At 42.7% G+C, this 27971-nt stretch overlaps 1 protein-coding gene across 1 annotated transcript; it reads left to right on the plus strand.

Moving 5' to 3' along the window:
- LOC111954971 (four and a half LIM domains protein 3) lies at positions 1-24103 on the plus strand. Its single transcript, XM_023974954.2, has 6 exons — positions 1-148; positions 18952-19131; positions 20177-20351; positions 22073-22242; positions 22393-22579; positions 23230-24103. The coding sequence occupies exons 2-6, from the start codon at positions 18976-18978 to the stop codon at positions 23388-23390; spliced, it is 849 nt and encodes a 282-aa protein (XP_023830722.1). The 5' UTR covers positions 1-148; positions 18952-18975; the 3' UTR covers positions 23391-24103.
- Positions 24104-27971: the final 3868 nt, after the last annotated feature.

Raw genomic sequence — 27971 nt, forward strand, 5'->3', positions numbered from 1 at the left:
TGCCTGATGCTGTTGCGTACGGGAGGTAGTAGGCTACACGATGCATTTCACATTCGTTGAAGTTGAGAAGGGTTCAGCACTGCGTCGGATCTTGACTTGTCAATATTTGGAGTCAATTTTGCTGCCAGAGAAAAGCTGCAAGCTACAGGTTGGTGACTGAAACAAATAAACTACATTTGACAAAGTTCCCTGACACGAAAGGAGCTGTAAATTGGTGGTATGATATTTTACAATCATTTGTATGAGTTTTATAACAAATAATAACAAAATTATGAGAGCCGATAAGATCAATATTTGATTGAAAACGAGATTAAGTGAACAGTCTTGTTTATTCTTACTTTTACTTGTCTACATTTTAGTCAATAAAGCACCTGGATAATACAGTTGGTGATGCGAATCGAGTCACCTGTCGAATCGTCCGTTATTAGACCCTTCAGTTCTAGCCTACTGACTATTTTATCTGATAAAATGTGTTATATGTTAACTATTGTCATAAATTGAGAAAGGTATTTATGCTTATTTTTATCAAGGGAACAGAAATTCGCGTGACGTTTTAGGTCAAGATATATGGACACTCGACATCCACAAGACAGGTCACAGCTCGAGAGATCTTTCACACAACTCACCTGTGTCTCAGAGAGTACAGTATTCGAGCTGAGAAACTCTTTGATACTCTATCATACACACACGATTCGACATGAAGCAGATGCACAAACACATTTATTGTTGTTTTTTGTTGTTGACACAAACCACGGACAGAGAATGGAATTTGTCTTCTCTCTCTCTCATGCTCTCTCATGCTCTCTCTCGGTTATTTGTCCTCTTTAACTCTCTTTACACTTTATACATCCTGTTGCACAGATTCTTAGCATCTGTCCCTTCTCTCCCAAGGAACTGGACTGACAGGATATATCGTAGGATGTAGCCTAATTTTACTTTAGAATGAGGAAACTAACTGAGGGATGTTGGGGGTTGGGGTTAGTTGCCTTGGACAGAGGCACACAAGTGTATAATTGATACCTAAGACCACACCACAACAATACCTGCAGACCATTTTGAACCGGTATGATTTAAAGAGAGAACAGGGAGTCTTTTGAAGAGACGAGCCTCTCTGTAACAGTTGCCCCCAAGTCAATCTCTCTGTTTGAATTTCATGGATTCTGACACATTAATGTTGAACAATAACACACATAACATATTATTTGCTCACACATTCAAACTAAGAGCTTGATTAACAGTGTCTTGATATGGTGGGGGGAGACATTGTATAACAGGAAGAAGACAGTTTAATATACACTGTTGTTTTCAACTGTTTTACTTTTGTGTGATTTTCTGGCCTTATCGGCATCGCAATAAAAACTGGTAGGACAAATGCTGTGTAGGACACCTATGCAGCCATCTCAATTAGCCAACATCCTTAAGAGTAATGTCATGTCTTATACTTAAGATTGCAAGTATTATTTTCCCAGACACTCACCATCGTTGGCACCAAATGGAATAGTTTCTGCATGTATTCAGCAAACTCTATATCCATGTCATCATGTGAGTTCGACGCACTTTGGGTGTAATTAACATAGCTCTTTGATTACTTCAACAATTGGCTTTTTATGAGGAGTCTTTCCCTGTGAGTAACCAGCAATGTGGTGGCAACCAAAAAAGAACTGCTTCATTATTTTTAGAAAAGGAGGAATTTGCCGTTTTTAGAACAGAGGGAGGATGGAAGAAAAATGCATTTGCTGTTTTTTTCAATCCCAACATTGGACCCACCACATGATTCTGCCACATTCTGACCACAGTCTCATTCCTCTGACATTCTTCTCATTGGGGAAGGTTGGGTCTGTGTACAATCATTGGAGCAGAGCCAAACGGTTTCCAGGACTTCTGGAGATGGACAAGTCTTTCCCAGGCTGGGAATACATCGTTAATAGCAACTTATTCCCCATATAGTGCACTACTTTTGGAATAGTGCCATTTGGGACATACCCTGGTACGGGCTCAGGCCATAATTAGGGACATTGACCCATAGGTTGTAAATGATTCATTATCATTATCACACTGTTGTTTGTGTTTCCATTTCCTCCTTGCCTGGCTGGTTCTAGAGTGTCACTTTTCCCACCATGAACAGCAGCAATGGAAGATTTAAAAGGAGTTGGGATGTGAGCTCAGAGTTATGCCCTCCTGTCTCTTTCCCCCTTCTTTCTCTTTCTTTTTCTCTTTCTCTTTCTCTTTCTCTTTCTCTTTCTCTTTCTCTTTCTCTTTCTAATGGATTTGGTCCCATTCATTCATTGTCTCCAGAAACATGTGCATTCCACTCCATCTCATACTTCCTCAAACTCCCTCTCTCCCAACAAAATTCTGTTTGGGGTCTAGAACCATTTGTCTCAACAGTCCTAAAGTGCTTACACATGTAGATGTTACTCAAAAACAAAGACAAATAAATCTTACAGCATTCATGAAACAAAGGCTGTAGGGTCGCCAGGGGCTCTGGGAAAATAAACGCCGTTGATACTATTAACACCCGGGGCCTGGGGTTGGATGGATGCTCGCTCTACTGGCTACCAGCATCTGATGCTGGGAAAATATGTTTACATGCATATTTGTTTTGGATAATGACTGACTGCTGATTGTGCACATCAAGCAAACTTTATTTATTTATTCTTTGGCCGAATTCCCACTGCAAAATAATCCAAATGAAACATAGCCTGTTGCCAAAAGCAACTTTGCTTCAGAAGAGGATGCTAGTGACGTTTCCTGCCTTCTTATCTCCATGACTACCTTTTAATAGATATAGGAGATTATATGTATTCCCCCTTTCAATTGATTTTCATCAGTTTATCTTCTAATTTAAAGCACATATTTGTTGTTATCTTTACTAGACTGACTTCTACACCATGTCATACTCAGGCCTTTCCTTTTCTTTGTTCATGAAGATAGCATAGGTCTACCACACAGAGCGAAGAAGGCCTTGGCACAGTGACGTCTTTTTATTTGTTGTCAGATTTGGCCTTTTGTTTTAGTACACACCAGAGGTGGTGCGGGAGGGATGTAGTTCTAAGAAGGTTTTCAGCTGCATCTTGCGTTGTTCCCTACGGGGCATAAACAGCCAGCTGGGGGCCCAAAGCTAAACACAGCCAAGCACGTACCCTCTCATTCATTTTGCTTTTATTGTTCCTCAAAGGGCAGGTAAAAGATTACAGGCTCAGTTTTTCTGTGTTAATGTCAGCAAGGGATTTTTTAATTACTACCCTACGAGCAGGTGGAGTCCGTGTTTGTCATTAAATTCAGATAAGAATGAAGATTAGGTAAAGTCTTCACTTGTCTTGAGTTGATATTGTCATCATCGCCCAGTCTGTGTTTCCCAGTGCAATTTTGTCTCTTTTCAACACATTGATTCAAGTGATCTCCCAAGGACATTGGTAAAGGAATGTTGGACTTGGTCGATGTTCAATTATCCAAAACGAGATGTTTTGCAAACTGTGTCTCAAAACATCCCGTTTGGAATGTTGATACAGACAGACATTGCATATCAACTTGATGAGAGCTACCTCTGTTCATTTTGGTTTGTGTGTGCGTGCAGGCAGCTAACAGTGCTTTCTGATCCGGCAGGAAGTCAGTCACTTCACATTGGGTCTCTTTGTACTGGGATAAAAGAGAGAGGGAGCAGTCATCCGACCGATGGCTGTAAGGGACAAGCCTTTCCTTTATTTCTGGCAGAATTTACTGCCCCAACCATGAACATTTTACTAAAGCTACAGGAGCTTTTAATGTGTTTATAGCACCTTTTAAAGCCCATCAATATCATTCTCTGTGAGCTGTGTTGTGTGACCCAAAAAAGTCTGACAAAATGTGAACTGTTCTGGGCAGGAACATTATTAAACATAGGCTAATCCGGTTTCATGATAAATAAATATAAAAGTAAAGTGGGGTAACTATTAAATGACAGCTGACAGTGTGATCACTCTCTCTGTAGCCCATGTGAGTACGACCTTTAAACAGGTTAACATTCACTTGACCCAGTCATTCCCTGACCCAGTCTGTAATACCTACGTGTTTCAAGAAGACCAACGTAGTCTCTGTGCCCAGGAAAGCCAAGGTAAATTATTATTAGCCCTTAACATTCACTTCTGTAGCCATGAAATGCTTTGAAAGGATGGTCATGGCTCACATCAACACCATCATCCCAGACACCCTGTACCCACTCCAAATCGCATACCGCCCCAACAGATCCACATATTACGCTATCTCTATTGTACTCCACACTGCCCTCTCCCACCTGGACAAGAGGAACACCTGTGTGAGAATGCTGTTCAGTTAATACAGCTCAGCGTTCAACACCATAGTGCCTTCCAAGCTCATCACTAAGCTAAGGACCCTGAGGTTGAACACCTCCCTCTGCAACTGGATCCTGGACTTCCTGACGGGCCGCCCCAGGTGGTGAGAGTAGGCAACCACACATCTGCCACGCTGACCCTCAACACAGGGGCCCCTCAGGGGTACGTGCTTACTCCCCTCCTGTACACCCTGTTCACCCACGACTGCGTGGCCCGCACATCTCCAACGCCATCATTAAGTTTTCTGACGACATGACGGTGGTAGGCCTGATCATCGCCGACAACGATATAGGTAGGGGGTCAGAGACCTGGTAGTGTGGTGCCAGGACAACAACCTCTCCCTCAACATCAGTAAGACAAAGGAGCTCATCATGAACTATGGGAAACGGAGGGCCGAGCACTCCCCCATTCACATTAACGGGGCTGTAGTGGAGCGGGTCGAGAGCTTCAAGTACCTTGGTGTCCACATCACTAAGGATCTATCATGGTCCACACACACCAACACAGTCGTAAAGAGGGCACAACAACGCTTCTTCCCTCTCAAAAGGCTGAAAAGATTTGGCATGGGCCCTCAGATCCTCAAAAGGTTCTACAGCTGCACCATTGAGACCATCTTGACTGGCTGCATCACAGCTTGTTATGGCTACTGCTTGGCATCCGTACGCAAAGGCGCTACAGAGAGTAATGCGTATGACCCAGTACATCACTGGGTCCGAGCTCCCTGCCATCCATGTGGTGACAGAGGAAGGCCCTATGAATGGTCAAAGACTCCAGCCACCCAAGTCATAGACTCTTCTCTCTGCTACCGCATGGCAAGCAGTACCAATTCACGAAGTCTGGAACCAACAGGACCCTGAGCTTCTAACAGCAAGCCATAAGACTTCTAAATAATTAAACAAATCGATACGCAGACTATCTACATTGACCTGTTTTCCACCAACTTTGTTGGACTCATCACATACAGCACAGTCAAAAGTTTGGATACCTACTCATTCCAGGGTTTTTATTTATTTTTACTATTTTTCTACATTGTAGAATATTAGTGAAGACTTCAAAACTATGAAATATCACATATGGAATCATGCAGTAACCAAAAAAGTGTTAAACAAATCAAAATATATTTGACATTCTTCAAAGTAGGCACCCTTTGCCTTGATGACAGCTTTGCTTACTCTTGGCATTCTCTCAACCAGCTTAATGAGGAATGATTTTCCAACAGTCTTGAAGGAGTTCCCACTTATGCTGAGCACTTGTTGGCTGCTTTTCCTTCACTCTGCGGTCTGACTCATCCCAAACCATCTCAATTGGGTTGAGGTCGGGTGATTGTGGAGGCCAGGTCATCTGATGCAGCACTCCATCACTCTACTTGGTCAAATATCTGGAGCCTGGAGGTGTGTTTTGGGTCATTGTCCTAATGATAGTCCCACTAAGCGCTAACCAGATGGGATGGCGTATTGCTGCAGAATGCTGTGGAAGCCATGCTGGTTAAGTGTACATTGAATTATAACTACATCACCAACAGTGTCACCAGCAAAGCACTCCCACAACATCACACCTCCTCCTCCATGCTTCACGGTGGGAAATACACATGCGGAGATCATCCGTTCACCTACTCTGCGTCTCACAAAGACACGGCATTTGGAAACAAAAATCTTAAATTTGGACAGATTTCCACCGGTCTAATGTCCATTGCTTGCAGTGGTGGAAAAAGTACCCAATTGTCATATTTGAGTAAAAGTAAAGATACCTTAAAAGAAAATGACTCAAGTCAAAGTGAAAGTCACCCAGTAAAATACTACTTGAGTAAAAGTCTAAAAGTATTTGGTTTTAAATATACTTAAGAATCAAAAGTAAATGTAATCACTAAAATATACTTAAGTATCAAAAGTAAAAGTATAAATCATTTCAAATTCCTTATATTATGCAACCCAAACGGCATGATTTTCTTGTTTTTTAAATTTACGGATAGCCAGGGGCACACTTCAACAGTCAGACATAATTTACAAACGAAGCATTTGTATATAGTGAGTCTGCCAGATCAGAAGCAGTGGGGATAACCAGGGATGTTCTCTTGATAAGTGCGTGAATGAGACCATTTTTGTGTCCTGCTAAGCATTCACAATGTAACGAGTACTTTTGGGTGTCAGGGAAAATGTAAGGAGTAAAAAGTACATTATTTTCTTTAGGAATGTAGTGGAGTAAAAGTAAAAGTTGTCAAAAATATAAATAATAAAGTACAGATACCCACAAGAACTACTTAAGTAGTACTTTAAAGTATTTTTTATTTAAGTACTGTACACCACTGATTGCTCGTGTTTCTTGGCCCAAGCAAGTCTTCTTCTTATTGATGTCCTTTAGTAGTGTTTTTGTTGTTGATGCAGCAATTCGACCATGGAGACCTGATTCGCATACTGTAGTTTATGTTGAGATGTGTCTGTTACTTGAACTCCGTGAAGCATTTATTTGGGCTGCAATTTCTGAGGCAGGTAACACTAATGAACTTATCCTCCGCAGCAGAGGTAACTCTGGGTCTTCCTTTCCTGTGGCGGTCCTCATGATAGCGCCTGATGGTTTTTGCGACTGCACTTGAAGAAACTTTCAAAGTGAAATTTTCCGCATTGACTGACCTTCATGTCTTAAAGTAATGATGGACTGTCGTCTTTGCTTATTTGAGCTGTTCTTTACATAATATGGACTTGGTCTTTTACCAAATAGGGCTATCTTCTGTATACCACCCCTACCTTGTCACGACACAACTGATTGGCTTAAGCACATTAAGAAGAAAATAAATTCCACAATTTAACTTTTAACAAGGCATACCTGTTAATTGAAATGAATTTCAGGTGACTACCTCATGAAGCTGGTTGTGAGAATGCCAAGATAATAAAGAAAACCCCTTGAATTAGTAGGTGTGTCCAAGCTTTTGACTGGTACTGTATGAATTTAGGGTTGGATCAGAATCACTGGTATAATCACTGGCCAGAACGGAGAATTAAGTAAAACCACAAGTCCAAATTCCTATCTCTATCGATGGTTAATTTAGGAAAGCGCCGATTCTAGCTAGCTAGCCACCAGAGGACAACAACACAACAAGATGCATTTTCTTTCTGTCAAGAATGACATTTGACTTGTGATGTGATTGGTCTGAACTCTTTCTGACAAGACAGCATCAGATATTCTGCACATACTGAGACAAAGGGGCACAGTTTTGTTCAATCGGATCCTTTCTCCGGTGAGGTACATTCAGCCTCTTGTGAATGGCAGGAAATGTATGAAACACAGAGAGTCGAAAGATAAATAACGTTGTTTATTTTTTTCTTGGTAAATTTTTTGGGGAAGCCTGGCTTCCCCTTGGCATCCATGAATACATGCCACTGGTGTAGAGGGAGTGATCAGAACGCAACTGAGTGAGCGAGACACGGAGGTGAAAGGGAGTTTAATTAATAATAAGTAATGTTTGATTCATGGCTTGGTTTCTTTATTGTTTTACCCCACAAATACACATGTACAAATGGAACATTAAAGTCAAAGCAAATGAATGTTGTCTTCAAGACAAAAGTTTTACCCAATAGTTTTACAGTATTTGAAAAAATATATATATCTGGTTAAAGATCAAGTTTGGACGTCCGTTCGAGTGCTCAAGTACTCGATACTCATGCCCATCCCTATAAAATAATATTGTTCCTTCAGTTTTGTTGAGTTTAGAGTGACGAAAAATAGCTAGCTAACAGCTAACTGCTCTCTCAAGTCTCATCATTGAGACCAGCAACAGAATGAATGCAGCGCGAAAAGCGTAGGGAGCGAGGGACAGACAGAGACGAGCAGCTAATGGATACTAACAAAAAAAGGTTTTTCTGATTTCGGGCAGAGCCTTAAATTTGGCAAAAGCAATCTGGCCTGTGTAGGGTTGGGCCTGAACGTTGCATGCATGGGTAGGACTCAGGCATAAAATTAATGCTTGTGCAGGGCTCGAATTTGAATGTCAGTGGAAAGCGCAATACATCACCCAGCACATGTCAACAAGCACAACCAGCTGAGGAGTCTTTTTTTGAATCCTAGGAAGAAACTGGTAATGTTATCATAGGCTACCTACACACTACTGTAGGATTGTTCCATTTCATACAAAGACTCCTTTCTCTTAGCTCTTGCTCCTAGGTGTCATGGGGTTTCATCATGGAACATTCTGGTTTGTAAAGCATAGGGCACACTAGACTCCTCTGCTGGGAAAATAAACACACAGGGTGCATCCCAAATGGATCCCTATTCCCTTTATAGTACACTACTTTTGACCAGAGCCCCATTGGTCCTGCAGTAGAACTCACATGGCTCATGCAGTTACAACTGGCTCCGCACTCTGAAGAAAATGTCAGGTTAGAAAGAAAATAACTTCAGAGTACCTTGAAGGGACAGAGAGTGGCCTGGTCTGTTGTTGGGCCATGTGGGAGACGAAGAGGGAGAGTATGTTTTGCTGTCTGGCTCACAGTGCAAAGCCTTCAGAGTTGATGACTCCGATTAATCTTTCACCAGCGTGGACAATATATCTGAAGAATATCCAGGTGTCCGCTGTGGCTGGAGGTGCGAAATGCAGAGTTATAACAGAAGTGTGCTAGGAGAGAAAAACACGTGTCCCACTGATGGATTTCTGTTTGATTTAACCACTCACTGGGAGCAGGACGCAGAGACACAGATACATTTATATATACTGAACAAAAATATAAACGCAACATGCAACAATTTCCAAGATTTTACTGAGTTCCAGTTCATATAAGGAAATCAGTACATTTAAATAAACTCATTAGGTCACAAGCTATGCATTTCAACTGACTGGGCAGGGGTGCAGCCATGGATGGGCCTGGGAGGGCATAGGCCCACCCACTTGGCAGCCAGGCCCACTAACTAATAGGGATGTAAACAAATTTGTGCACAAAATATGAGAGAAATAAGCTTTTTGGGGATACATAACATTTCTGGGATCTTTTATTTCAGCTCATGAAACATGGGACCAACACTTTACATGTTACGTTTATATTTCTGTTCAGTGAAGGGTAGGTCCAATCCATCTGTGGCTCCGAAAACAATGATGCTAGCCAGCTACTCTGTGTTACGATATGTGTACGTGTGTGTACGTGTATTTGTATGTGCCCATCCTGCTGTTCATTCTTTTACTCCTTGCTCTATTTTTGAGGCATTCCCTCTAAATCGTTTCTATACCCGGGTCACGTTCATGTGTAACACGACCATCAGTCATAAGGATGAGGAACCACAGAGGGAGTGTATCCATGCCGACGTGGCTCATTCAGTCATCTCCTCTACAGCTGGAAAGGACATGCTGTTTGGGAATAGCTCTTTGTAGTTCAGTAGCTCTTACAATAACAGAACGGTCTGGACATTGCATAAATGAGCCGAAATTGAGTTTAAACAAAGATATAAATATTGTCCGTGGGTGGATAGACGCAATAGATAAAAAATTATCCAACAGAAAGGGCGTGGTTTGTATTTTGATTTTGGTCAGACATATACATTTTTATGGTTAACATTTTTATCACTTTCAAAAGATAGAAAGGAATGTCATAATGCTTATAATTGTCGACACAAGTATAACGTATTTGCAGATGTCATGCTGTGTGGGGACTATGCCCGGAAGGAAGGCCATTGTTGTATCAGTGCAGTGGTTTTAGGGATGGATGAACTAGAATAGCTAGAAGCCTAACCTCTTGAGAGACATTAGCAGGGGAAGTCAAGCTGATTTCCACCGCTCTCACAATAAACGGACATGAAACAGATATGGAGTTTGATGGACTTGTCTGTTTTGTGTTCCGTCCAAGTGTCTTTGACCTTGTAAAGCCTCAAACCTCTTCAGGCTGATGCAGCCTAGCTGATGGGGGAGGAGGATATGGCTGAATGTTCCCATTACAAATGCTCTGCTGCTATGACATTTTGTGGAGGTTAGCCAAGTTTTCAGTTGCTTGATTATAAACAAAAGAGACAAATAGGGTGGATAAAACAGAAGTTGTTCTTTCGCCAAGTCTTCTGTCTTGTGTGCTTGCCATCGTGTATAAATGGTGGCAATAATGGTAAATAAAGTCTGAGGCTAGTCATTTGAATGGCACGTACACCCCACTGCTAAGCCGACTCCTTAATTGACCAGACGCAAATAACTTGTGGGTTCTAGTACATTTAACTCAATACCTGTAAAAAACAACCGCAACTGTGGGATGGAATTCCTTTCATGAGCAATGGTTGATTCCCCCCTGTTTTATATCAAGCCAACCCTGTGTGTGCAAAATGCATTTCCAAGAAATGAGGTCTGCTTCATTAGGAACTCCATGTCTGCGTGCCAAATGGGACCCAATTCCCTATAAAGTGCACTACATTTGGCCAGAGTCCTTTGGGTCCTGGTCAAAAGTAGTGCATTATACAGGTATAGGGAATAGGGTGCCATTTRGGATGCAACCCAGTTCTTGGGTTCAATCACCACTAGGACATGGAGCCTGTGAGGCTGTGACTTCAGCTCTGTCTGCTGAGTGGGAGCTGCTAAACCCTTCACCCCAGAGCTTTCCCTTCCATTCACTCCCCCTTTAAAACCTACCGCCTGAATCTCCGGTGCACATCATTGAACCCACAACCCTTCTCCGCGCTCCTTGCTTTTTGACATTCTGAAAGCATTTCAAGGGTGTTCTTTTCCTTGAAAAGAGGGAAAATATAATAAACAAAATGTCTTCCAAGAGAAACATTTATGTGTCTGCCTTTAGAGTCTCTGTCAATGCCATGTTCCTGACAATGTTTTCTTGAGCCTGTTTTACCTGAACTCTTGAGACTTTTCTCCACTCATGTAATTCCAACCTTTATCCCCCCACTTTTGCTACTCTACACTATGTATGCTTCCCAAATGGCACCCTATTCCCTATATAGTGCACTACTTTTGATCAGGGCCCATATGGTTCTGGTCAAAGTAGTGTACTATGTAGGAAATAGGGTGCCATTTGAGACACAACCCATATGTACCCTGTTGGACCCTATTTGCCCTTCCCGTTCCATAGGAAAGCTACTGGGGTACATGTATCTGACCTCGTGTCACATACTCTAGCAGCTCCCTACAGACTTAAGAAGTAGCCAGAGGGTGTTATGATTGTCTCAGTATAGTAGAGCTGTCAGGCGTATTTCCACCCCGTCCTCCCTATTCACCATATGAGATGTCAATCACCTGATTAGAACATGTAATCAGGAATGTTTCCCAGGGTGAATCAGGGGCCTTGGCAGCCTGGGTGCCAGATCTGTTTATGTTCTCTTGTCAACTTCTTATGGAATTGTAATGCAAAACCTTGTTTGGCTTGACAATAAAAATGAAGTGTTCAAAATCACAGATCTGGAACCTTGGAGGTTCATGGTGTCTAAACAGCAATAAGTTAAGCTGATCTGTTAGTATGCCGCTGACAGAATGTGCAAGGGCAGTGTGTGCAATATGTATTATGTATTTGGTTGTACGAGACGTGTACAACATGTATGACATGGGTAACGTGCAATGTATGTACTACAGTGCATTTGGAAAGTATTCAGACCTCTTGACTTTTTCCACATTTTGTTACAGCCTTATTCGAAAATTGATGAAATGGTTTTCCCCCTCTTATAAATCTACACACAATATACCATAATGACGAAGCAAAAACAGTATTTTAGAAAATGTTGCACATTTGTAAAAAACAAACAACTGAAATATTACATAAGTATTCAGACCATTTACTCAGTACTTAGTTGAAGCACCTTTGGCAGTGATTACAGCCTCAAGTCTTCTTGGGTATGACACCACAAGCTTGGCACACCTGAATTTGGGGAGTTCCTCCCATTCTTCTCTGCAGATTCTCTCAAGCTCTGTCAATTTGGATGGGGAGCGTCGCTGCACAGCTATTTTCAGGTCTTTCCAGAGATGTTCGATCGGGTTCAAGTCCGGGCTCTGGCTGGGCCACTCAAGGTCATTCCGAGACTTGTCCCGAAGCCACTCCTGCATTGTCTTGGCTATGTGCTTAGGGTCGCTGTCTTGTCGGAAGGTGAACCTTCACCCCAGTCTGAGGTCCTGAGCGCTCTGGAGCAGGTTTTCATCAAGGATCTCTCTGTACTTTGCATTGTTCATCTTTCCCTCAATCCTGACTAATCTCCTAGTCCCTGCCACTGAAAAACATCCCCACAGCTTGATGCTGCCACCCCCATGCTTCACCATAGGGAATGTGCCAGGTTTCCTCCAGATGTGATGTTTGGCATTCAGGCCAAAGTGTTCAATCTTGTTTCATCAGACTAGAGAATCTTGTTTCTCATGGTCTGAGAGTCCTTTAGGTGCCTTTTGGCAAACTCCAAGCGGGTTGTCATGTGCCTATTAGTGAGGAGTGGCTTCCATCTGGCCACTCTACCATAAAGGCCTGATTGGTGGAGTGCTGCAGAGGTGGTTGTCCTTCTAGAAGGTTCTCCCATCTCCACAGAGGAACACTGGAGCTCTGTCAGAGTGACCATTGGGTTCTTGTTCACCTCCCTGACCAAGGCCCTTCTCCCCCAAATGCTCAGTTTGGCCAGCTCTAGGAAGAGTTTTGGTGGTTCCAAACTTCTTCCATTTAAGAATGATGGAGGCCACTGGGATCTTGGGGGCCTTCAATGCTGCAGACATTTTTTGGTACCCTTCCCCAGATCTGTGCCTCGACATAATCCTGTCTCGGAGCTCTACGGACAATTCCTTCGACCTCATTGCTTGGTTTTTGCTCTGACATGCACTGTCAACTGTTGGACCTTATATAGACAGGTGTGTGCCTTTCCAAATGATGTCCAATCAATTGAATTTACCATAGGTGGATTCAAATGAAGTTGTAGAAAGATCTCAAGGATGATCAATGGAAACAGGATGCACCTGAGCTCAATTTCGAGTCTCATAGTAAAGGGTCTGAATACTTATGTAAATAAGGTATTTCTGTTTTTGTTTTTTTTATACATTTGTAAACATTTATAAAAAACTGTTTTCATTATGGGCTATTGTGTGTAGATTGATGAGGAACAATTTGTAATTAATACAATTTAGAATAAGGCTGTAATGTAACAAAATTTGGAAAAAGTCAAGGGGTCTGAATACTTTCCGAATGCACTGTATGTTGTGTGTGTTTTGTACAGTGTCAATTTTGTATACAGCAGTAGACAATTTCCCCCTCTGGGGCATTAAAGGTCATCCTATCCTACTGTTGACTGGTTGCCTTGGATACTTACTTGTAGGTACATACATTTTTTGTTGTTGCATGGAATCTATCTCTCGCCTCTTTCTCTCTCTCTCTCTCTCTTCTCTCTCTCTCTCTCTCTCTCTTCTCCGCTCTCTTCTCTCTCTACTCTCTCTCTTCTCTCTCTTCTCTCTCTTCTCTTCTCTCTCTCTCTTTTCTTTCTCTCTCTCTCTCAATTTCATTTTAAGGGCGTTTTTGGCATGGAAAACCTATGTTAACATTGCCAAAGCAAGTGAACTAGATAATAAACAAAATGAAATAACAATAAAATTAACAGTAAACATTACATTCACAAAGTGAGTGACAAAAAATAATTAAGACATTACAAATGTCATATTACGTGCAAATAGTTAAAGTACAAAAGGGAAAATAAAATAACATAAATATGGGTTGTTTTTACAATGGCATTTGTTCCTCACTGGTTGCCCTTTTCTTCTGGCAACAGGTTCACTAATATTGCTGCTGTGATTGCACACTGGTATTTCACCCAATAGATATGGGAGTTTATCAGAATTGGTTTGTTTTTGAATTCTCTTTGTGGATTTGTGTAATCTGAGGAAATATGTGTCTCTAATATGGTCATACATTTGGCAGGATGTTAGGAAAGTGCAGCTCAGTTTCCACCTCATTTTGTGGGCAGTGTGTACTGTTTTCTTCAAGAGCCAGGTCTGCCTACTAGCGGCCTTTCTCAATAGGCAAGGCTATGCTTCACTGACCAATCCTAATTGGTATGTCGAATTTTATGTTCCTTTTAAAGGCATAGAAGGCCCTTCTTGCCTTGTCTCTCAGCATGTTCACAGGTTTGTGGAAGTTACCTGTGGCGCTGATGTTTAGGCCGAGTTATGTACAGTTTTTTGTGTGCTGTAGGGCAACGGTGCCCTAGATGGAATTTGTATTGGTGGTCTTGATAACTGGACCTTTTTTGGAACACCATTATTTTTGTCTTACTGAGATTTACTGTCAGGTCTGACAGAATCTGTGCAGAAGATCTAGGTGCTGCTGTAGGCCCTGCTTGGTTGGGGACAGAAGCACCAGATTATTAGCAAACATGACGTGGATGCTACACTACAGGACTGTTTTGCTAGCACAGACTGGAATATGTTCCGTGATTCATCCAACGGCATTGAGGAATACATCACCTCAGTCATCGGCTTCATCAATAAGTGCATTGATGATGTTGTCCCTACAGTGACTGTACGTACATATCCCAACCAGAAGCCATGGATTACAGGCAAAATCTGCATTGAGCTAATTGCTAGCGCTGCCGCTTTCAAGGAGCGGAAGACTAATCCGGACGCTTATAAGAAATCCCGCTGTGCCCTCAGACGAACCATCAAACAAGCAAAGCGTCAATACAGGATTAAGATTGAATCCTACTACACTGACTCTGACACTCACCGGATGTGGCAAGGCTTGAAAACTATTACGGACTACAAAGGGAAACCCAGACGCGAGCTGCCCAGTGACGCGAGCCTACCAGACGAGCTAAATGCCTTTTATGCTCGCTTCGAGGCAAGCAACACTGAAGCATGCACGAGCGCACCAGCTGTTCTGGATGACTGTGTGATAACGCTCTCGGTAGCCGATGTGAACAAAACCTTTAAACAGGTGAACATTCACAAAGCCGCTGGGCCAGACGGATTACCAGGATGTGTATTCAGAGCATGCGCGGACCAACTGTCAAGTGTCTTCACTGACATTTTCAACCTCTCCCTGACCGAGTCTGTAATACCTACATGTTTCAAGCAAACCACCATAGTGCCTGTGCCCAAGGAAGCCAATGTAACCTGCCTAAATGATTACCGCCGCGTGGCACTCACGTCGGTAGCCTGAAGTGCTTTGAAAGGCTGGTCATGGCTCACATCCTAGACACCCTAGACCCACTCCAATTCGCAAACCGCCCCAACAGATCCACAGATGACGCAATCTCAATCGCACTCCACACTGCCCTTTCTCACCTGGACAAAAGGAACACCTATGTGAGAATGCTGTTCATTGACTACAGCTCACCATTCAACACCATAGTGCCTACGAAGCTCATCACTAAGCTAAGGACTCTGGGACTAAACACCTCCCTCTGCAACTGGATCCTGGACTTCCTGACGGGCCGTCCCCAGGTGGTAAGAGTAGGCAACAACATGTCTGCCACGCTGATCCTTAACACTGGGGCCCCTCAGGGGTGTGTACTTAGTCCCCTCCTTTATTCCCTGTTCACCCACGACTGCATGGCCAAACACGACTCCAACACCATCATTAAGTTTGSTGACGACACAACAGCCTGATCACTGACAACGATGAGACGGCCTATAGGGAAGAGGTCAGAGAACTGGCAGTTTGGTGCCAGGACAACAACCTCTCCCTGAATGTGAGCAAGACAAAGGAGCTGATCGTAGACTACAGGAAAAGGCGGGCCGAACAGGCCCCCATTAACATCGATGGGGCTGTAGTGGAGCGGGTCGAGAGTTTAAAGTTCCTTGGTGTCCACATCACCCACAAACGATCATGGTCTGAACATACCAAGCCAGTCGTGAAGAGGGCACGACAAAACCTTTTCCCCCTCAGGAGACTGAAAAGATTTGGCATGGGTCCCCAGATCCTCAAAAGGTTCTACAGCTGCACCATCGAGAGCATCCTGACCGGTTGCATCACCGYMTGGTMTGGCAACTGCTCGGCATCTGACCGTAAGGTGCTACAGAGGGTAGTGCGAACGGCCCAGTACATCACTGGGGCCAAGCTTCCTGCCATCCAGGACCTATATAATAGGCGGTGTCAGAGGAAAGCCCATAAAATTGTCAGAGACTCCAGTCACCCAAGTTATAGACTGTATTCTCCGCGCCAAGTCTAGGATCAAAAGGTTCCTCAACAGCTTCTACCCCCAAGCCATAAGACTGCTGAAAAATTCATAAAGTCACCACCGGACAATTTACATTAACCTCCCCTCCCCTCCCTWCCCTTGTGTACACTGCTGCTACTCGCTGTTTGTTTGTTACCTATGCATAGTCATTTCGCCCCCACCTACAGGTACAGATTACCTCAACTAGCCTGTACCCCCGCACACTGACTCGGTACCGGTTCCCCTTGTATATAGCCTCGTTATTGTTATTCTTATTGTGTTACTTTTTATTTTAGTCTACTTGGTAAATATTTTCTTCTTCTTGAACTGCACTGTTGGTTAAGGGCTTGTAAGTAAGCATAAAGTCTACACTTGTTGTATTCGGCGCATGTGACAAATAAAGTTTGATTTGATTTGAAACAGTAGACATTTGACTTCAGATTCTAGTAGGGTGAGGCCGGGTGCTGCAGACTGTTCTAGTGCCCTCACCAATTCATTGATATATATGTTGAAGAGGGTGGGGCTTAAGCTGCATCCCTGTCTCATCCCACGGCCCTGTAGAAAGAAATGTGTGTTTTTTGCCAATTTTAACCGCACACTCGTTGTTTGCGTACATGGATTTTATAATGTTGTATGTTTTTCCCCCAACACCACTTTCCATCAATTTGTATAGCAGACCCTCATGCCAAATTGAGTCAAAAGCTTTTTTGAAATCAACAAAGCATGAGAAGACTTTGCCTTTGTTTTGTTTGTTTGTCAATTAGGGTGTGCAGGGTGAATACGTGGTCTGTCGTATGGTAATTTGGTAAAATGCCAATTTGACATTTGCTCAATACATTGTGTTCACTGAGGAAATGTATGAGTCTGCTATTAATGATAATKCCAAGGATTTTCCCAAGGTTGCTGTGACGCATATCCCATGGTAGTTATTGGGGTCAAATATGTCTCCGGTTTTGTGGATTGGGGTGATCAATCCTTGGTTACAAATATTGGAGAAGATGCCAGAGCCAATGATGATGTTAGACTTTAAGTATAGCCAATTGGAATTTGTGGTCTGTATATTTTATAATTTAGGGGACCATCAACACCACAGGCCTTTTTGGGTTGGAGGGTTTGTATTTTGTCCTGTAGTTCATTCAATGTATTTGGAGAATCCAGTGGGTTCTGGTAGTGTTTAATAGTTGATTCTAAGATTTGTATTTGATCATGTATATGTTTTTGCTGTTTGTTCTTTGTTATAGGGCCAAAAAGATTTGAGAAGTGGTTTACCCATACATCTCTGTTTTGGATAGCTAACTCTTCGTGTTGTTGTTTGTTTAGTGTTTTCCAATTTTCCCAGACGTGGTTAAAGTCTATGGATTTTTAATTACATTGAGCTGATTTCTGACGTGCTGTTCCTTCTTTTTCCGTAGTGTATTTCTGTATTGTTTTAGTGATCCACCATAGTGAAGGCGTAGGCTCAGGTTTTCTGGGTCTCTGTGTTTTTGGTTGGATAGGTTTCTCAATTTCTTTCTTAGATTTTTGCATTCTTCATCAAACCATTTGTCATTGTTGCTAATTTTCTTCAGTTTTTTGTTTGAATTTTTTTGATTTGATAGGGAAGCTGAAAGCTGAAATGTACTGTTTAGGTTTTTTACTTCGAAGTTTACACCTTCACTATTGCAGTGGAATGTTTTGACCAGGAAGTTGTCTAAAAGGGTTACAATTTGTTGTTGCCTAATTGTTTTTTGGTAGGTTTCCACACTACTTTCCTTCCATCTATAGCATTTCTTAATATTATTCCGTTCCTTTGGCTTTGATGCCTCATGATTGAATATTGCTCTGTTCAAGTAGACTGTGATTTTGCTGTGATCTGATAGGGGTGTCAGTGGGCTGACTGTGAACGCTCTGAGAGACTCTGAGTTGAGGTCAGTGATAAAGTAGTCTACAGTACTACTGCCAAGAGATGAGCTATACGTGTAACTACCATAGAAGTCCCCTCGAAGCCTACCATTGACTATATACATACCCAGTGTGCGAAAGAGCTGCAGGAGTTGTGACCGGTTTTTGTTGGTTACGTTGTCGTAGTTGCGCCTAGGGGGAATATGTGGGAGGGAATGCTGTCACCTCCAGRTATGTGTTTGTCTGTTTGTGCTGAGGATGTCAGGTTTTTGTCCAGTTCTGGAATGTAGGTCGCCACAGACTAGTACATGTCCATGGGCATGGAAATGATTAATTTCCCCCTACAGGATGGAGAAGCTGTATGGGGATGGGGATTCTAGTGGGGGTAGCACACAGGAGGAAATTTTTCTCMGTTTCTAGCCAAATGTAAAATCTTCCTGTTTTGATGAATTTAATAGAGTGAATTAGGCCTGCTCTATACCAAATTAGCATGTTTCTTGTAGGATGACAATGTCTGTATTAATGATTTCTTTCTCTCTCCTCTCTCTCACTCCMCTCACTGCCCCTCCCCCCTCACACGTTCACAGCGCTGTCCTCCTTCCCCTCCTCCTTTGCTCAGCAAACGTTCACTCACTGTGGTTGTGATGTTTCCTTTCAGGAGGTGAATCAGGGATAAGACAACATGAGTGACCGTTTTGACTGTGGCGAGTGCAAGGAGTCCCTGTACGGACGCAAATACATCCAAGTGGAGGACGTTCCCCACTGCATTCCCTGCTATGACCGCCTGTATGCCAACACATGTCAGAAGTGCAAGGAGCTCATCGCACACAATGCACGGGTAAGCATAAACTGTATGATCTGTCTTTGTGTGTGTGGGTGTAAATGTGTTTAGCATATGTTGTGTGTATGAATGTGTTTACATGTGGCAAGTGGGTGTTTTCTGTCTACAGTTGTTTGAATGTGTGCTCACTTCTGAGGTTTTACTTCTGTGTACGTACACGAGTGTGTGCGTGTGTGTATGTGTGCGTGTCCTTGTCCATCTGTTCGGTTATAATGGCTTCTAAAGAGCTGGAGTTCTTGGAAAACACAACTTTCCTGCTCTTTTGGCTAGTACCAAGACATCTGAAAATCCCCTTTGAGCTGCTCCAGGCTGACATTAAGGCCTTTTGGTTAGAGTCAAATGAAAACACAGGGCTGAAGGGAACACCCTTAGACGCCACGGGGCATGGGTGACCCCTGAGTTATGGACTCTCTCAGAGGGACTGGCAGTAAATAAATCTCCTGTTAGCTTTGGCCCTCCTCCTCCTCCACACAATAATAACAGCACTCCTCCCTCTCTGTCCAATTCCCTTTTACTAACACTGTGAAAACCCACCAACGTGTCAAATAAAATGGATTATTATTGTTTTCACCCCAAACATAAAGCGAGACATTAATCATGTGATGTGTGTTAACAGTGTTTGCTTGCACTACAGTTGATCTGGAATATAAGAGGTGGATTATAAAAAAATCTCTTTGTGGACACTGTTTCAATATTTACTCAAATGGTTTAGATTGAAGTTAGAGTTATTCACTAAAACCTCCTTGTTAACAGATCTAATCTAGCTCATTGTCATATAAACATAAATGATGAATGTGAACCAGAGAAGGCTGGTGGGTGGAGATGTAGAAGGACTGGCTCATCGTAATGGCTGGAATGGAAGGAACGGAAAGAAAAGGTATCAAACACATCAAACACATGGTTTCCATTTCCACTCCAGCTATTACAATGAGCCTCGGCCCACCAGCTACCATTAACATGAATGGTCTTTCAATCCAAATATTTCGGACTCTGACCTGTCTTGCCTGGGTCCATCCCTCTCACTCCTCCTCTCCCTCTCCAGGAGCTGTTCTATGAGGACAGACATTACCATGAACACTGTTTCCGTTGTTTTCGCTGCGACCGCTCCCTGGCAGACGAGCCCTTCACCAGCCAGGAGGAGGCGCTCCTGTGCAACGACTGCTACTGCAATGAGTTCTCCTCCAAGTGTGTGGCCTGCGACAAGACCGTCATGCCAGGTACACAAACCTGATACTGTTTACCATGATTAGTAGGAGGTACTAATCGAAACTCTCAAAAACGTGCAGGGATACATGACAACATAACACAACACCAGTGGAGGCTGCTGAGGGAAGCAAATGGAATGGCATCAAATCATGTGTTTGATATATTTGACAACATTCCAGTACCATTACCACGAGCCCTTCCTCCTGTGCACAACACCCTTTGACATTATTGAGCTGAGTCGAGCTGAGCTGTACTGCGCTAGGCTGGTTACACATCCATCATAGTTGCTGTGGCATAAAAGTGCATTAAAAAGACCTTACTGGTGATGCTTTGGCCTGTGGTTACTCAACTCCTGTTCTCACACCTACAGATGTTGGATCTTAATTTGATCACACTGTTGCAAGAGAACTTTTCCGCAATGCAGGATATTAGAACTTGTAGTGTATTTGAGGTTTAAAAAGGCTTCTAAAGTTTGTAATTTAGTTTCCTGTTGTAGCAAACTGGCTCAAATTAAGATCCTATATCTGTATCAATGCCAGGTGTGTAATACCTGGGAAACCTCTGTCATGGGTATTACAGAGTAAGCAGCACTGCTTCAGTCAGTGTCACTAAAGGGAAAACGTATGGGTTCTCACATCCAGTCGTGGACGGCATCGCATGTGTCCCAAATCGCACCCTATTCCCTATGTAGTGCACTACCTTCAGGGCCCTGGTCAAAAGTAGTGCACTACGTAGGGAATAGTTTGCCATTTGGGACATTACCATAAAAAGGCGAATGCATTTTTGTTGTTGAGCAGCTAGGGTGTGACACAGCTTAGATGTGACATTGCAATTGTCTGCTCGCTCGACTGAAAGTGCCTTACTGTTGAATTCTGGCCCCAGGKTCTTTGTGACTGCATGGCAGCATTACGCTATCAGCGGGTGTGGGTGTCAGATGACTGCAAATTACATAGGGTTTAATCTGGACAGGGTGGGGTGGGGTGTTATTTCTCCACAGTTTCTGCAGAACTGAGCAGTCGTTTTGTTAGGTTTCTGTAGTGGAACGCAGTTAAACACTACACTGTGCCCTCGCCCTTTTAAAAAATTCAGGCGGTTACACGTTCCACTGGCCGACCTCCCCACGTGCGCATTTCAGGTCCCAAAGCTCGTAAAACAAGAGCAATGATTAAGAGGTCTGATGTTCATTTTCATAGGAATGGCTCGCTTTTTTATTTTGGCTACTTTTATTACCTACTTGGAGGAAGTGTGTATTTGTGGAAGACCAAACTGCACACGCTTAAAGTCAGAAGTTCCAATAACAGTCACCCATAAACCATAATTCTGAAATACCTCCAGAGCCATTCGGCCCTGACTGGATGTAACACCACACAAGCGTTCTTGATGGTAAAATCCTGTAATATTATTTATACTTTATGAGATGACTGGGAGATATATTGAGTCTGTGTACAAACAGGTTCAGTTATTACTGAATCATCCTGTTTTGGCAATAGCAGTAGTGCGAGCACTTGGAGATTATGCAATGCTGAGGTTGGACAATCTAACCCAGAACTAAAGTGGCTGACATGGCACACAAACTTGGGATGACTACTCAGATGATGACTCTTGCAGACAGACTGAATTATACAAAACCTGTCTGTGTCTCTTTCTCTTTGTCTCTCTTGCTCTCTCTCTCTCTCTTCTTTCTCTCTCTCTCCTCCCTATCTATCCCCCCTCTCCCTCCTCCCTCTGTCAGGCTCAAAGAAGTTGGAGTATGAGGGCTCTGCATGGCACGAGAACTGCTTTGTGTGCCATGGCTGTGAGAAGCCCATCGGTGCCCAGTCCTTCATCCCAGACAAAGACCACTACTACTGTGTACCGTGCTACGAGGGCAGGTTCGCCCCGCGGTGCAGCCACTGCAAAAAGGTGAACCAGGGTCTCCTCAAATCAACTGCAAACCTTCATTATCCTCTCCCTGTCACTGTTAGTGACATGCCCACAGTAGTTGATAGGTTCCTTGTGAAAAAGACTTGCTAGATCAAGTGGGTGAGGTTGATGGGTATGTATCCTCCGTAGGCACTGGCAACAGGGGGTGTGAGCTACAAGGATGAGACGTGGCACAAAGAGTGTTTCGTGTGCACAGGATGCAAGATCCCACTGGCCGGCCAGCCCTTCACCTCCCAGGGAGACACGCCCTACTGCGTCAAGTGCTTCAGCAGCATCTATGCACAGAAGTGTGCCTCCTGTAACTCGCCCATCACAGGTTAGTACATTCTCCATTCGACTAGATAATATGGATTGATTTGAGACACTGTTTTGTCCTTTAATGGAACCTTATATAGCCCATAGAGCTCTGTTCAAAATGAGTGCACTATAGAGGTAATAGAGTGCCATTTGGGATGCACTCAATGTCTTCCCCATTATGTCACTTTGTACCAACCCAGGCAAATGCCAGAGCACAGACGTACTGTAAATATACTAGTAAGGCTTGTGGCTATGTTTAGAATGCCAATGTTTCAATTAAACACAGGGACCTCTAAGACCTGGCAGATCCTCAGCAGGAGAGTCCCTCTAAGACCTGGCAGATCCTCAGCAGGAGAGTCCCTCTAAGACCTGGCAGATCCTCAGCAGGGCTATTATTGTAGCCAACCATAGAATAACCCACAGAACTTAATGTTCAGAATGTCATTTCTTTGTGTTATGTAATGTCTCTCTTACTGCCCAACTGTCAATCCAGGTGAGAGTCAAAGGTCTCTTTGCAGACGTAGACTATGTCCCAAATGGCACCCTATTCACTTTATAGTGAACTACTTTTGACTAGGGCCCATAGGGCTATATAGGAAATAAGGTGCCATTTGAAACGCAACCGTATTCTATTATAGATGCTRACGAGTGTGTTTTATTTCCSTCCAGGGTTTGGCGAGGGGAAGTATATTTCTTTCCAGGATCGTCAATGGCACCAGCCCTGCTTCAAGTGCTCCCGCTGCTCTGTCTCTCTGGTTGGGGCTGGCTTCTTCCCCGACCGTGACCAGATCCTGTGTGGAGACTGCAACAACGACCAAGAAGACCAATGAGAATCACTGTCTTCGTCCTTCAACTGCACCTGACCAATCACAAATGTACAGTAATAGCTAACAAGTTTGTAACACAGTGGTGTCCACTTCCAGGTTTGTTAACATCTACAGTACAGTACAGAGAGCATCTAAACCTCAACATATTAAAGCAAACACTACATTTTATACTACATCACCTTAAATATATTTATATAAATATATTTTTAAAATTAAATCAGCGTTGCATGTATTCTATGTTGTTAAACTGCCTTTACAACATAAAGCACATTGAAATGTATGTTTAAAGTCAGCAAATAACACAAGTATGATGTAACTAAAGCTTTTCCTCTTGTAATTTGTAATATATTTTTGCACACAAATACATTAAATCCGAAAGTATCCGAAAGTATCGTACGATCTGAAAGTATCGTACATATTAATGCACCTGACCTGGGCTCTGCTGAAATATGGTGTTAGTGATGCACATATAGTGTGAACTAAATTTTTGAAGTGCCTTAACAGCTGTATTTTATTGCAGCAATATAAAAAATGATCCAAATGTTGTCAGAGCTCAGCTTGTCAATAATATTTAACTTTTTTCCCCCCACCTTTGTATTATTTTATATAAACCAAGATTGCCTTTCTTGCCTTGTTTTTGTATGCTGTATTGTAACTATTGTGTAGTGTTACTACTCTAAAGAAATAAAGCGTAATTTATTTACTGTAATAATAACGCAACTGGATCAGAATACTGTATTTGTAAAGATGAATATATTCTATTTCTCAAATGGGCCAAAAGAAACCCTTCATAAGGCTTCCCAACTGTCTTCTGATGAGAACAGCCTTCAGACTTCTGCGTACATTACACATGACTTTCCTTACTCAACCCTGGGTGTGAACAGATTTGATCATTTTTACATTGATTGTGCCAGGGTGGTGGTGCCCAGTGGCCACTCCCTGGAATCCAGTGAGGGTTCCGGCAGACCAACACAAAACACATTGTAGCAGAGGTACAAACTGTCCAAAAAAGGCTGATTGAATCTTTATTCAATGTGGAATGTAGTTTTCTTCAAAATACCCAATGACTTGCTAAAGCCACTTTTTGATAATGGGCTGTAAAAAGCTTTACACGGTCTACGCAATGGATCCAACAGTTCTACGTACTGTTGTGGTCTGTAGCTCCGTTTGCGTAGACTTTGAATATACTAAGCATGGCACTATGGCAACTTCATAGCACTATGAACAAAAGCCCATGCCCTCCATATGTAGCTCACAAGACTACACAGAGAACAAAACTTAGCTGGCCTTTTAAACCAAGTTGTTTCTACAGGTAAAAACAGATATGTTGGGTCACGTGGGTCGAAAGCGAGACACAAGACTGTTCACACATTCATACAGGGTTGACAACCCCATGTGTGTAGTAAGTTCAACTGAAGTTGACAGGAAGTGAGGGGCCTAGCCTCTGAAGTCGCAAGTGCATGTGCTTGAGGAGCCACCCCTCTGGGACCAGTGTCAACACCCAGGTCAATGCAGTGTGTATGCATCAGTCAAGAATGGGGCTGATAAAGACTTACATGTGCATGATTCCTATATGCATGATTTCCAGGAACTGGAAATGACAAATAATAGTAATAGATTAAAATGTATCTCTTGTTCAAAACAGTACATGTGTGTTTTGTGTCCATGCTTACTGACCCATGTCGAAGAGCCCACATTTTAAATACTAACTGCGACACAAGCTTGATTCTCATCACAACAAAAGCCTATCAGATGAGATCAACAATCTATCAAAAAAATCAAGGGCAATGTTGTTGTGCGTTTTTAAATATTTTTTTCCCATGACTTCTCCTGGAATATGGCTGACCCTGTTTGCGGAGACTTTTAAAAGTGGCCTTGTTTGGTCCCACAAGGACTATCAGCCAGGGTTGTGGCCACAACACCCAAAGAGATCTGAGCATCATAGACTAGTTGATCTGGGGCTTTGTCCCTATAGGGCTCTGGTCAAAAGGAGTTTACTATATAGGGAATAGGATGCCAATTGGGACACAGACTGGGGCTGGGGATGCAGTCAACAGGCCCCACCGAAACCTATTCAACAGTTCTGCCAGTGGCAGCTGCAAAATAAATCAGGTTCACATAATGTGACCCCCTACAGGCCATCACTGAGATATAGGCCTCACATGATGCACTAGGGTCTGTAACAGGATACATTCACAACACAATATACTGTGCTAGAAGTACTCTTGTCCCCAGTAGGCGCTCTCTACAATTGAGCCTGGGGACAGGGTTATACTACAAGTAATCTCAGAACACAGAACCAAATCTCATGAGAATGCTGGCCAGCTACTTGATTTGGTTAACATTTATGTTAAAAGTCTGTCACAAGAGAGTACATACTGGAACCAGTTATACAACTAGTGCCATTTCGAGGAATCCAGTTGTTCCGGAACATTAGTCTTTAGTTTATGAATTTCCTGTACTGGCTGGAATCAAAATAGAAATGGCCCGACCCTGTAGTAATTGTATTTTTCAAGCTGCTTCGCACAATCTATTGTTCCGATCAGAATGTTTTGGATGGAGCATAAAACAACAACTGACAGATCATATTGCTACAATAGAACACAGAGTAACATTTTTATCTATGACACATGATTGAGTCATGGACTGAAATGTGACCTGCTCTAACCACAAACTTATCATGTCAGACTCCATGGCTGCAGACATGGGAAGTGACAGGGAGGGGAGGACATGTATTTGGACTAGACAGTGTGGTTTGGATAGAGAAGGGAAAGAAGTATGTCATTTGAAATACACCATCATTCTTCATGAGGGATTATGAGTGAGGTAAAAGCTAGAGGATAAAATGAAACCCATTTGTTAGAGAAAAACCCAAATCTTTCTCCCCCAAGTCTCTACACCAACAATAATACCCAAAGCAAGAATAGCTGTAGGCCTAACCTTGGAAAGTAGCAGCAGCTAAAAATAAATATAGTAATTCTATAGTACATTCCAAATGAAACGTGACTAACATGGTGTGGAGGGAGAATAGCATAAAACCGAAGAATGCATTCTAGGGATTGATTTATTCCAGACAGCCTCTCCATCATTAATGTCAGCAGTTTAGCTTTGCCTGGGTGTCTCCAGAGAGATGATGCTTGGAACCATTCATACCATGCCCCAAATGTCACACTATTCCCTATATAGGGCAACTACTTTTGACCAGGGCTCATAGGGCTTTGGTCAAAAGTAGTGCACTATGTAGGGAATAGAGTGCCATTGGGGACTCAACCTGTGACTAATGTGGAAGTCACTACATTCTAATGGGTCAGTGTTCTAACTAACCTCACTGATGTAATGCACATGACAGAACTGAGGGATACTGTATATGACTTGAACACTGTTGAATGCTTCTGTTCTGAGTCAAGATTGAGGTGGTACAGGCTGTCCCAAATGGCACCCTATTCCTTATGTGGTGCACTACTTTTGACCAGATCCATATGGGTTCTAATCAAAAGTAGTGCAGTAAATAGGGAATAGGGTGTCATTTGGGATGCATAAAGACCCGTGAGCCAAGCCCAGAAGCCGTGGTCGCAAAGGACTTTGAAGTGCAGGGTGTGCCATGATGACATAATACAGTTGACATGGCAGAATATTGGTGGGAGGACACCCTAATCAATAAGATCTTAGGCAATACAGAGAATTTAAGAACAGCATGAACCATACATTTGATAGGTTGATGGCAGATGTAAACACTTATGACTCATAGTAGCCAAATGTGGAACAGGGTTAAGACTTTTTGGTTATGATATGGAAATCCTGTGGTTGAAAGGCAGTTAAGGCAATTCTTTGAGGTCTTTTGAACATGCATTATGAAGTAGCACTACCTAGTGAACGAATGTGGTGTTGCACAATGGCAGTACAACGACATTCACTAACAAACCTGCATATCTACTTTAAAAAGGTTACTACCTTTTCATCTGGCATTTCAAAACAGGAGTCTGTATTCACCAACCTGTTTCAATACTGTGCAGTATGCATCATGTTTGATCTTTATAAACAAGGGAACATTCTAGAAATAGCATGGGATAGGCTGTCATTGTGTAGTCCCCTGGTTCACTCAAACTGTCACTATTTTCATAAAACAAACTGTCGATGAGAACTGCCCCACAGGAATGCCATAATGACTTCATATCTTTGTGTAAACAGTGTTCTTTTAATCATACCTGGGAGTCAGAATAAAACTGTTTAAATGTGAACATTGTTTTGATACCATTTCCAGAATCTCACATCTTCTGCGGGATGAGGGAATTACTGACAAATGTGAATGGTTACGTCCAAAATGGCACCCTAAGCCCTATTGGCCCTGGTCAAAAGTAGTGCACTATAAAGGTAATGGTGATGCTATTTAGGACTGATCCAATAAGAGGGGGTACTTTGGAGACATCCTAGGATCCCGAGGCTCGTCTAAGCTCATTGGCCTGTAATTGGTACGTAAATGAGCCATGAAGACGCCACAAAGAAACCAGGCAGTAATTGCTGTCAGACAAGGGGAAATCTGATGGTAATAAACTAGCTTCTGTGTGGATTTTCCCGCTGTATTAT

Source organism: Salvelinus sp. IW2-2015, linkage group LG30 (assembly GCF_002910315.2).
Source record: "Salvelinus sp. IW2-2015 linkage group LG30, ASM291031v2, whole genome shotgun sequence".
In the NCBI taxonomy this organism is placed as follows: Eukaryota; Metazoa; Chordata; class Actinopteri; order Salmoniformes; family Salmonidae; genus Salvelinus; species Salvelinus sp. IW2-2015.

Coding starts and splice junctions, on each gene's coding strand:
- LOC111954971 (XM_023974954.2), top strand. CDS start 18,976: ATGAGTGACCGTTTTGACTGTGGCGAGTGCAAGGAGTCCCTGTACGGA. Junction 19,132..20,176: donor TCATCGCACACAATGCACGG/GTAAGCATAAAC, acceptor CTCCCTCTCCAG/GAGCTGTTCTATGAGGACAG. Junction 22,243..22,392: donor GGTGCAGCCACTGCAAAAAG/GTGAACCAGGGT, acceptor TATCCTCCGTAG/GCACTGGCAACAGGGGGTGT.